At 40.1% G+C, this 12,553-nt stretch overlaps 1 protein-coding gene across 2 annotated transcripts; it reads left to right on the forward strand.

Moving 5' to 3' along the window:
- The first annotated feature begins 352 nt into the window (after positions 1-352).
- On the forward strand, positions 353-11,477 carry si:ch73-109d9.2 (uncharacterized protein LOC565042 homolog). Of its 2 annotated transcripts, XM_047365485.1 has the most exons (5): positions 353-1,312; positions 1,419-1,665; positions 4,867-4,988; positions 9,761-9,869; positions 10,057-11,477. In XM_047365485.1, the coding sequence occupies exons 2-5, from the start codon at positions 1,446-1,448 to the stop codon at positions 11,181-11,183; spliced, it is 1,578 nt and encodes a 525-aa protein (XP_047221441.1). In that variant the 5' UTR covers positions 353-1,312; positions 1,419-1,445; the 3' UTR covers positions 11,184-11,477. The 2 variants fall into 2 exon arrangements, with proteins under 2 accessions (XP_047221441.1, XP_047221440.1); XM_047365484.1 differs by having other exon boundaries at positions 353-1,665.
- The last annotated feature ends 1,076 nt before the right edge of the window (positions 11,478-12,553 follow it).

The raw sequence follows: 12,553 nt of genomic DNA on the forward strand, positions 1-12,553 counted from the left end.
ATGTTATTCGTTTTTGCTGAAATACCTTAAAATGTTAATAGAGGCAAAATAGTAGTTTATATAAATATGTAGTTTATAAATATATGTATCAAATTAGTATCCTAATCCACTCTCAATTCCAGCTGGTGCCAGTAATGCACCAAAACATTGCTTGCCAACCTCCTTTAAGCAAGAGGAAGAAGAAGACCAATCAAGTCAAGAAATAAAGTCTTTAAAATACTTTAAAAGAATCCTATTTATCAGAATTTCTTAAGCATAAAAAAAGCAAGCAAAGGTATGAAAGATAAGGATAAGGGATAAGGATAAGGATTTACTCAAGAATACTGAAGAAAATGTTAAGTTACTAAATGCCCTATTTAAAAATGCTGAACTGAAGTAAGCGCTAAGAAAGACTAGAATACAGAAAGTGGGATAGTGGGATAGTAACATTTCTGTGCGTACCAGCACACATTTAAGTTGAGGGAAATGAAACAGCAAGGTGGCAAAAAGGGCAACTACAGAACATGTGAACCTTACAATGACCACAAGCAAATCAGAAGCAAGAAGTATTATTAAAGAAATACCCAAGAAAAAGTGGCAGAAAGAATGGAATAAAGAAAACAAAGATAGAAGACATAAGATTCAGTGGAAGGTGGGGGATTTGAGAACAGGAAGGAGAAACAGAAGAGAAAATCAGTCACATTGTGGTCAGAGTGAGACAATTAAACATGTAATGAGACATTAGATATGAGAGAGAGATAAATTAGGAGAATTTTGAAAGGTTAAAGAAACATTTAATATGGTGTACATACTGAAAAAAATCAGAAAGTAAAAAAGTTCTTTAGGAAAATAAATTTGGTAAATAGAATATGAACAGTACACACACGAAATAGACAGTTTGTCCCACACTCCATACCAATAGGCGGCGGTAATGCACACCATGTGATATTTGCCAACCGCCAGAAAAACCCAAGAAGAAGAAGAAGAAAAAGAACTGGTCTCAATTCGGCATCCGTATTTTTAAAGCAGGACGTCTGGCTGTTGAGTAGGGAAATAGAACAACTATGGGATTATAAGCAGTTTGCAATAAGGGATAAGTTAGTAAGCTATTCCCCAAACGTATGGTTTGAACGTACACAGTATGAAGAACTGATAGGGTAATAGATGTTTCAGATAATGGTCGGTTTACGCTAAACTAAAGTTAGTGGAAAAAGCTAGGTGGCTAACGCTGGTAGCAAAATTATCCTGATTATTCATTTAGCCGTAATTTAGTGCTATGGGAACCTGCCGAAAGTTAAACGTACGCGTAGCCTAATGGCCTAATTTAAAATAGGTACAGTCCTTTAAAGTTTAAGTCAGACATTTTATTCTCTATTAACTCGAAAGCCTTTGCATATAAGATTTAACACACAATCGCCACAATGGCGGAGAATATTCAGTCTTTTCAGTCCCAACTTTCTGGAGTAATGGAAACGGTGTTCAAGGCTGCCATCTATGAGATCACCCGGCTGGTGGAGGAGAGCTTTGTTGAGGAGGTGCTGCGGTGCAGAGAGCAGGTGGAGTCCCTGGAGAAGAGGCTGCAGTCGGCAGAGAGCCGCCGGAAAGAGAGGCAAGACAACGGGAAGGAGATGTGTGTTGATTGCGGGAGAGTCAGGATGGCCGGGGAGAACAAATCCACAGTGACAGGTGGGTGAGGTCTCATGTCCCTCTAATATCAGCAAGTGCTTGGTTCGTCTTCTATGGGTTCGGTAGGTTGGATGCAACATTGTAAGTTAACCCGAACATTCCCACTATAGTTATTCATTTAGAATTAGAAAATAGAAACCTTCTCCTATGGAAAACTCCACAGCTGCGCCAAAATATTTAAAACATTTTCCCCACTGTAGTGATTATAGAGTTTAGACTCAAATCTGTCTATACTCCAACATCAGAGGGCCTTTCTGTCACAACCGGCCTTTTCCGAAGTCTGCAACGTCCAAGCTGGAGCCTAACAATGATAACACAATATGATCTTTTGTTAAACCCCTATTCTGTATATTTTATAGTGAAGAAAATAATGTTTTGTCTTTTAAAATTTTCAATAACTTTGACTCTTTGCCACTTTCCATTTAATTACTTTTTTGTAATTTTCATGTGATCTGCAGCCCCATGTTATAATGAAAGAACAATTCTGTCTTGTTTTTGCTTGTTTATTCCTACACTGATGAAACCCATGTTAACCCAACATTACATCCTGCTCTGCTCATTCTGTATATTATCTGAAATAATTCGGACACTAGATCGGGTCTAGACTTGAAACAGTTTACGTTGATATAGCTGAACATTTTGGGCTGAATGTATTTCCTGTGTGGTGTCCAAAAACAATTTTTTTTTACAAATGCTTCGGTAGGTGGGGACGATGAGAACTTCCCAGCAGTTTAATTGAGCTGTTGTGAAGAATAAAATTGAGACAGGTAAAACATTTTAAAAGCGCCAGTTATGGGATTATTTCTGTCTCTCCTTTTTATAAAATGAATGGGTAAAAAAAGTTGTAAACGAAAATCCTTAAACTGGTGTTTGAAAAACGGTTTGTAGATATTACCATAATATGTTTAACATGCAGTTGTAAAGAATTTACTGCCTCTTTGGTGGTAGAATAAATGTCAGGCAATTAATTGGTAATAGTATAGATGTGTGTTATTGTAGAATAGGCATCGGCTGGTTTAATTATCTTTAATAACCTTTAAAAAATCTACAATGGTGTCAGGGCTGCTCAGTGTGAATAAAATATTTATACGAGAAAGAATAACATCATTACCACTTTTATCTAAAATAAAAATGCAACATATTCATATTGCTGCTAAAATAATCAAACATATGGCTTACCACAGTTCTAATAACATTTATTTTCCATTTATTTTCTTCCACTTTTTTTCTGAGATCGAGTTCTGGGGCTGTAGGTCAGTAAGGGAGCAGGCATCTCTCTTTAGAGCAATACTCCATGTCACTCTGGGGGATCCTAAGGCATTCCCAGGCCAGAAGGAATATTTAGTTCTTCCAGTGTCAGCCCCGTGGCATCCTCCCAGTGGGACGTACCTAAATCGTCTATAAGGAGGCACCAGAACGCATCTTGATCTGATTCGGAGGAACAGCAGGGCTATTTCGAACTCGCCCCATAATAATTCAATTCAGTTTATTTAAATGGCGCCAATTCACAACACATGTCGTCTCAAGGCACTTCACAACAGTCAGGTTCATACATTCCAATTAATTGTAACCATTGAACAGTGCAGTCAAAGTTAGCTTTTTATTCAAATTGGATAAAAAGTTTTTCTATCTAAGGAAATCCAGCAGATTGCATCCAGTCAGTGACTTGCAGCATTCACTCCTCCTGGATGAGCATGTAGAGACAGTGGACAGTCACTGGCGTTGAGTTAGTAGCAATCCCTCATACTGAGCATGCATGTAGCGACAGTGGAGAGGAAAAACTCCCTTTTAACAGGAAGAAACCTCCAGCAGAACCAGGCTCAGTGTGAGAGGCCATCTGCCACGACCGACTGGGGGTTTGAGAGAACAGAGCAGAGACACAAAGAGAAGAAAGAAGCACTGATCCAGGAGTACTTTCTATGGGAAGGAAAAGTAAATGTTAATGGATGTAGCTCCTTTAGTCGTTTCATCTAGAAAGAAAGAACAGATAAACTTTGAGCCAGTTTTCAAGGTTACAGTCTGAAAGAGAGCACATAATTAGTCACAGTAAAAGCTCAGTCAATTTCCATGTCTAGGAGAGAGAAAGGGTTAAAACACTGAAAGACAGGGTTATGTGGATCATCGGTAGAGAGTGAGCATTAAGTTGTTGTCAGCAGAAGCTTAGATGATGCCCCTCTCCAGAAAGATGTCACAGGTAGACACAGAGCAAGGCCAGGTGTAGCTTCTAGGAAGAGAAAAGAGAGAACAAGGTTAAAAGCTGAAATAACAGCAAACAATGCAAAATTGGAGAGTAGTGTGAGAATGTAGTGAAGAGGGTGAAAGTGGTCATTATGTCCTCCAGCAGCCTAAGCCTATAGCAGCATAACTACAGAGATAGCTCAGGATAACCTAAGCTACTCTAACTATAAGCTTTATCAAAATGGAATGTTTTAAGCTTAGCCTTAAAAGTAGACAGGGTGTCTGCCTCATGGAGTAAAACTGGGAGCTGGTTCCACAGGAGAGGAGCCTAATAACTAAAGGATCTGCCTCCCATTCTACTTCTAGAGACTCTAGGAACCACCAGTAAACCTGCAATCTGAGAACGAAGTGCTCTGTTAGGAACATATGGAACAATCAGATCTCTGATGTATGATGGAGCTAGATCATTAAGGGCTTTATATGTGAGGAGGAGAATTTTAAATTCTATTCTGGATTTAACAGGGAGCCAATGAAGGGAAGCTAAAATAGGAGAAATATGATCTCTCTTTTTAATTTTCATCAGATCTCTTGCTGCAGCATTTTGAATCAGCTGAAGGCTTTTAACTGCATTTTGTGGACATCCTGATAGTAACGAATTACAATAGTCCAGCCTTGAAGTAACAAATGCATGGACTAGTTTTTCAGCGTCACTCCTGGATAGGATATTTCTAATTTTGGCAATGTTCTGGAGGTGAAAGAAGGAAATCCTAGAAACCTGTTTAATATGGGATTTAAATGACATGTCCAGAGTTAAATATCTGACTGTAAATCTGTTAACCACTCTGTTATGTTTTCCAGTAAGATCATTACTTTGTCTGTTGTTTGCATGGTTAAAAAAAGCTAAATAATCTAACTGAATTTTGAAGTTTGTTTGGTGGCTCTTAAATAAATAATCAGGCTCAAAACTGTTTGACCCTTTGTGCATTCAGTGAGATGTATTTTTTCCTATTTGGTTTACCGCAGACAAAAGCCTGAAACAGGAGTGTGTGTCACAAGAAGAGGCACAGAGTTACCAGGGCACTGCTGGAGAGAGACTAAGTAAGAACACTGAAGAGGCAACGCAAGAGGCGAACAGTGGCGCACAGGTGGGTGTGTTTAAAAACTATGACTGCTGCGTCATCGCTGCCAAGTTTTTCAGCTGATAAATGGATATTCCCAAACATTTTGCTTTACATTTTCTTAAAGCTGAGGTTGGAGCTGAAGATGGTGATTCAGATTGAGGTAGCTTTTATTGTTACTTAGTAGGGACATTTTTTTTTTTTTTACAGTGGTAGTGAAACACAGATTAGGCAATGATCAATGAAAACAATAAAGACAAAATAGTAGGAACATAAAAGATTTAAATATATAGACACAGACATCAACCTTTTTATAAGCTGACGTGTGTAGTTTAATAGATGCGATATGTGAGAGAAAACGAAAAATAAAAGTTGTGGGACATAATGAACTGTATAGATTTTAGCTTTGCAGAAAAAAACAGCTTAACAATTGTATTAGTTTAAACACCCTGGGCTGTGGAAAAATGACCTATACTGAGATTTTATGCTTTGCATGAATCGTTTTACAATGTGCTGGCTGTACCGGGTTCAGTAGGCTCCGAAACAAATACAAAATAAATTACAACATAGAGAGAAATTCATTTGCCTCTACTGAGTAGGTGTCAAACATGAAAAACTTGTATCTGAGGAAAAATCATGTCTTTATAGTATTCCAGATAGTTTTCTAATCGTTTTACATTAGCTGTTTGCATCAGGTTTTTGTAACCCACAGCTGTCCAGGTAACCTGCAGCTTGAGGTGAGTCACGCCATGTCAGTGGGTGGTCCTTCAATGTGTCTCTGGACAGGTTGCATTTAGACTGCTAAACAAATGCAGATCCAAGTGTTCCAGGCCTCCTCTGAAGAAAACCTTCCTTAATGCGACTCCAGTTCATTCACACCTGTATTTAGCTCTGACCCAACATGATCGGCTCACTACAAATGCCGGACGTGAATGGGTCCGTTGGGTTCTGGTTTTGTTGAGCATTTTCTGTGTCTGCTTCCTGAGGAAAGGAGATAAAAGTTCCTTAAAAACAGGGTGATCCGGCCTGGTAGAATGCTGCTGTATGCCAGCTACTTTTCTGGCTCCAGTACCACTTTTGGACAGACGTTTTTGGTTTTGTACAGAAAAATGTGAATAAAACAGGATAATTTAGAAGACCATTGGTGTTGTGGCGGCCTGATTGGACACGCATTTTGTTCACCTCCACGCCCATTTCTTTTTTGATGACGTGCGTCCTCCGGCGCAAAAAGCGTTGTTTTCCGGTTGGAACGCCGCTGGGAGAACTGATGCGTGGCAGTGGAGTGTGTGGCATTGACAGTTCGTGAGACAACAGCAGCAGATCTTGGATTACCTGAGAGTTCGTCTGGCTCACATCAGAAGCTCACCATTTGGATCGAGTGTTTCAAAACGCCGGTACCGTGAGTGACAAAACAACCTGTCAGCTTAAAGATGCTGATACAGGTTGTCTAACTTTATGTGCCGCAGAGCACAGTGTTTGTTTTGCTTCCTTGTGCGTGTATAAAAAACACGAAATGGAGTTTTTTCTTCATTTATGGGTCCCATCTGGGGTGCCACTCTTTTATGTAGCGGTATTATGGAATCAGAGTTTGAAACATTCTTTCTGGGGTGCCAGCCAGGTCTCTCTCCTGACATATTTATTCTGCAATCCAAAATCCCGCACAAGGGAAAAAAAGCAGAGACATGCTCATCACCCGAAACATTGATGGAGAATCACCCAACAACCACAATTTAATTGTCCCCAGCAAAAAACAACAAAAATCAATAATAGTCTATACAATAAGAATTAACTCAGTTCAGTCAAATTCAGTTCAAACAAAAATAATCCAGTCCAGGCTTTTCCTCTCGCCAGTCTAATCCATCCAAAAAACTAATAGAAGAAAAAACTTCATTTTGTGTTTTTTATACACGCACAAGGAAGCAAAACAAACACTGTGCTCTGCGGTACATAAAGTTAGACAACCTGTATCAGCATCTTTAAGCTGACAGGTTGTTTTGTCACTCACGGTACCGGCGTTTTGAAACACTCGATCCAAATGGTGAGCTTCTGATGTGAGCCAGACGAACTCTCAGGTAATCCAAGATCTGCTGCTGTTGTCTCACGAACTGTCAATGCCACACACTCCACTGCCACGCATCATTTCTCCCAGCGGCGTTCCAACCGGAAAACAACGCTTTTTGCGCCGGAAGACGCACGTCATCAAAAAAGAAATGGGCGTGGAGGTGAACAAAATGCGTGTCCAATCAGGCCGCCACACTCCTCCCCTGAAAAAAGCCGAAACCTGAGAAGGTGTTAAATCATATCATCCACTTGAAAATCCAGGAAATTCTTCCTCATCGCTGTCCTCTTCAAAAATCTTTAAGAGTTCATTTTTCTGCTCTGTCGATTTCGTCAGCGGTAGGATAACAAGGTTTAATTTGTGTCACATTTATTACACGAAGATCCTCCCCAGTGTCTTCCATGACGACTTCATAGTTTTAAGGTCCTTGTTTCCGGACAATCCGGTATGGTCCTTTCCAACGTGGAGCAAGTTTGGCAGAATAAAACATGTCTGCTCTTGAACTGGGGTGAGTGTGGAGCCAAACACGATCTTGTGCCTTGAAGTCCGCTTCTCTACCTTCTTTTGTCATAATATTTCTTCTGCTTCTTGCGTGCCTTTTCCAAATTGTGGGTAACAAGTTGTTTGAGTTCCATCAGTCGTACAGCTGTGGGATATGCAAGTGAATCTGGATCACAAAGGTGTGGGTGAAGCTCATTATCCAGGGGTCCCCTCAAAGAACGTCCAAGGTTGATTTCAGCAGGGGTCACTCCTGAAGATTCCTGTACAGCTGAGTTGAGAGCAAAACGAAACTCTGATAAGTACATGTCCCAGGTTTGATGTTTTTCTTCTACATAGGATGCAATCATTGTCTTTAAGTTGCGATTGATCCTTTCCGTTAGGTTGGTTTGAGGATGGTAGGGCGATGTTCTCTTCGGCTGGAGATTCCATCGTTTGCAGGTTTCCTCAAACACAGAAGATACAAACTGTGGGCCTTGGTCTGAGAGAATGTAGGTTGGTGTACCCCAACGGGTGAGTATTTCTTTGGTCAGGATATGAGATATGGCGTCCGCTGTTGCCTTGCGAAGAGGAAATAATTCTGTCCAGCGAGTGTAATAATCAACAAAGACTATTAAATACAGATTTCCCCTGGTACTGCGGGGAAATGGTCCCATGAGATCTACCCCCAGCATCTCCCGGGGCTTGCTGACAAGTCTGTTGAAGCTTCCCATACGGTTTCCGGTTTTCAGGTTTGTAAAGCTGACACATCTTACAATTGCGCGCGTAATTTCTTACGTCCAAGCTCTGTAAAAACCCCCAAGGTGATCGCTCAAAACATTTCATTAACTGTAAAGAGCAACTGATCTAAATTCATTCAGTGCAGCAGGTAACTTGCTCCTAGCCTAAGGTAGGGAGGTATCTCCTTCCGCAGTAGAAAAACATTTGTCAGAGTGAGAGACAAGTTATAACGTCCGGTAAAACTTCATAAAGATAACTTGCGGATTTGCATGGTGTTTATGTCTGGCGACCAATCTTAAAGCATCTGGTAATCTACCCAGCAAACCTTATTTCCAGAGGGGTAAACGTCCACATTAGCTTCTTTGTTTTCCTTCTGAATTTATCGGTTGCGGTTGGGATCCTCGAACCAGAATGTTGGACTTTCCTCCGGCCTCCCTTGAGTAGTCCGATCATCACATGGTGGTCCCACTCAGCACAGTTGTGCCATCTGCGAATATGAAGATGAGGTTTGACTGCCCTGGTGCTGATGGTTAGAGCTGATAACTGGCCTTCCCTAATCTGATGGTCTATGTGCAGTTAGTTAAATATTCCAGAACTTGGTTATATTGGGTCTTATTTATCAAGAACTGGCATAGATTTTAGAATTTTATTCATGTTTTTGTCTCTAAACAATTAGACCATTGTTATGGTCTGTTTACTTGTCTCAAAAGGAAGGGATTAGCTCACCTTTAGGTAGTCCAGAAGACCGCTTAGAGACTTCTGACTTGCTCAAATAGAAATCTGGCTACCATTTAATTTCATAATTCATTTTAAAATCTTGGATTTAACCTTTAGAGCTTTCCATGGACGGTCTCCTACTTGCATTACTAATGTGATTAGCATCATGATTTAAGAAATAATTTATTAGGAATGAACTCTCATTTTTGAACCCGTTTATGTAGAGTCTGGCTATCAGACGAATTAATGCACTCAGGACAAACAAATTAAATCAGATATGATGAACTCCCCTGTTCTAAGGCTGATTTCGGAGTTCGAGAAAAACGTACCCGGGGACGAGTGGAAAAAGGTTTTAAACTGTCAGTGACTGGCTATCATGATCTCAGCTTGACTGATTTCTCGTTATTCTCTCATTCTAATACATGTGAGATATTTCAGCTTATTGTCACAGTAACAGCGGCGACATCCTAACATCTGAATTCTGGACAAAAGGAAAAATCAGAAGTGATAAACTCAGTCAGCTGAAAAAGGTGGTAGAAAAATAAATGCTAATTCTTGACATGCTAATTTCCTAAGTTGTTGCTTCGGTTATATTCAAGTCCATAAAATAAAAAAAGGCTTAACACACATGTTAATTTACCAGTAAACAAAGTGCATGTTAAAACATTTTATAATAATGGGAGATTTCTAGATCTTACACAGCAAATAACCTGAGTACAGATATCCTATAAGACACTAGCGACTGTTTTACACTGACAAAAGAAATACCCTGAATGTGACTTTTCTCTTCTTGCTTATCTTCCAGGCTTTAGGTGCACAAGAGGAGACATGTAACAGACAACTGAAAGAAGAAGCTCCTCAGAGCATACCGCCAGGAGACGATGAATCACACGGGTGGAGTGTCGGCAAAGAAGGTGGGTTTCTAAGCAAGTTGGTGATAAAAATTGTAAGTAATATTTCTGAAAAGACTGTAAAGTATAGAGAAAACCACCTATAAATTAGAAAGTTTAAGGTGATCCACATTGAAAGCTAACACTGTTTTTCATATGCCAGCTGTGCTTTTGTAACCACCTTGACAGTTCATTTATGTTATTGTCACAGAAACGGAAGCATCAAGTCTACCAGGACCAAGTAAACATTTCAGTGAGCAGAACAACCAGGACTGCCATGTAAACTGGGAAGCCAGCTTTGAGCAGAGACCAGAGTTGAACCAAGATGGACAATCAGAGGTCCTCTCTGAATCACATTTTCAGAACAGGTACATCTTGAACGAGTTGGGTAGCTTTGGCAAACCTCAATATGGAGAGATGGGTAACTTTGATGGGCTACAAAGCTCTCCAACCCACCTGCCGGATAATCTTAGTTATGTGGATCAATATAATGAAAACGGGAAACCCTCCGAAGGAGCTGAGCACCAGCGTTACAAAACAGGGTCTCCTCAGAATAGAAGGACTGAGGAGAGTTCCCCTGTAAGGACTAACAGTGATGTGAGTGGGGAGTTCAGCTGCTTGCTTATAGACGAGGAAGGATATCTGCAGGAGCCGAATGTCAGATACACTGATCAGGTATCTGGTGATGTGGGCAGCAGAATGAGTTTTCGAGGCCAGGGAATTCAGTTCCCCACTGGGGCATATGAGCTCTCAGCTGCATATAGTGATACTTTGAACTTTGAACAAAGGCTGCATCATCAAAATGCAGAAAATGAACCAAGGAGCAGCACCCATAACCACTATTTTACCTCCGTACCTAATTCTGTTTCTTTGAAGCCCCACAAACACTCCCATAAAAGTACAGGACAAGGATCCTCATACACCTGCAACCAGTGTGGAAAAACCTTCACTCAAGCCTGTAATCTAAAAGTCCACCAGAGGATCCACTTAGGGCAGGGCCTCCATCTATGCAGTCACTGTGGAAAAGGATTCCCGTCCTCTGCAAACCTAAAAACACACAAATGTAGCCAAACAGGCAACAAACCTTATTGCTGCGCTGTTTGTGGGAACAGGTTCAGCCGTCTCTGGAACCTGAAGCTGCACCAAAGGATTCACACGCAGGAAAAACCTCACCGGTGCAGCATGTGTGATAAGAGCTTCACTAGGGCAGACATCCTGAAGGTGCACCAGCGCACCCACACTGGAGAAAGACCCTATTGCTGCGTCGTCTGCGGCCTCAGCTTCAAGCGCCTGGATCACCTGAAGTCACATCAGCGCAAACACGTGACAGACCTGTAGGACTAAAGAGAGCTACTTTGGATTTAATGGTGCATTTTATATCGGGTAATATATAAATGAACATTACCAATAATAAGTTATGAACTGTATTGGTTGCATTTATGTCATGCAATTATTTAAATAACTTAATAAATGTTTTGTTATTAAGAAAGGCCAAATATAATATTTGTCATCTTTAAATTGATGTTTTCTACTGAAATACCTTTAAATACTTTGTAGGATTAATACACTGTATTTGATCAAAATGTATATGCTTTCTCAATTAGATGAAAATAAAACTGCCTTAGGATATTATTATTATTATTTCTTGGTTATTTTCATCTTCCTACTTCCAAAATAGAATAATCAACCTGTGATATGGTAAGCAATGATGGCATTTCTTCCTGCCAGTTTATGAAAGGTTTGTGGCACCGGTTTTCTCAATCTAACACATTAATTGTCTCATCAGGTCTCATCAATACATCAGGTAGATGTACTGTGTATTCTGAACCCAGTGCTTTTACTAGTTAAGGTTCAACATATCCAAGGAAATGTTAGGTTTTTTGCTTTAGGTAACTCTGACAATCAAAATCGCTTGGTACCCGTTAAGTACTACAGCCAATCACTATCCAATCACTGTTGCGTTATTGTGATATATTGGGGGCTTTAGCCCAGAACCCTCCTTCCTCCTGTTCTCTCTTTAAACGTTCCCCTTTACAGTCTCTGTTTATGTATTTTGACCACTATGTTTATTCCTCCTGCTACCTGCTACCGCAGTCAGGTGAGCAGACAGTCAGAAATACGCGGTCACGCCAGCTGACGCGAGCTCTCTCAAAGATTAGCTTTGTGCATACAAGGTGCATTACGGTAATGGAGCAGAAAGAATGCTGATCCTGGCAACGGTTGAGAAAATAAGAGGATAACAGGAAAGTAACCTTCAGAATATTTATATTAATGACAATTTTACAACTTTTTACAATAATTTCACTGAGGATGTTGGTGAAATAATACCTAATGCTCATCAGTGTAGGCATTTGTGTCACTTTCAGGAATGTATTTCTCCAAACTCATGAGAGGTGACAACACAATCTCTTCAGATTATATTAAAGGGTTATCTATACTATAACCAGAGTAAATATTTGATTATTTTACTGTAGAGTTTTGGAGAAATAACAGGTTAAAGTACCTCAAAATGCTCATCCAGTATCCAACATCTGACACAGTGGTGGTCAGTGGATTACTGGAGGTCCAGGAGGACTGAACAAGCTCTTCTCTATGTGTACCCGTTATTTCTCCAAAACTCTACTGTAAAATTATGAAATATTTATTCTGGTTATAGTATAGATGACCCTTTAATATAATCTGAAGAGAGTGTGTTGTCAACTCCCATG

The sequence above is a fragment of the Girardinichthys multiradiatus genome, chromosome 5 (assembly GCF_021462225.1).
Source record: "Girardinichthys multiradiatus isolate DD_20200921_A chromosome 5, DD_fGirMul_XY1, whole genome shotgun sequence".
NCBI lineage: Eukaryota > Metazoa > Chordata > Actinopteri > Cyprinodontiformes > Goodeidae > Girardinichthys > Girardinichthys multiradiatus.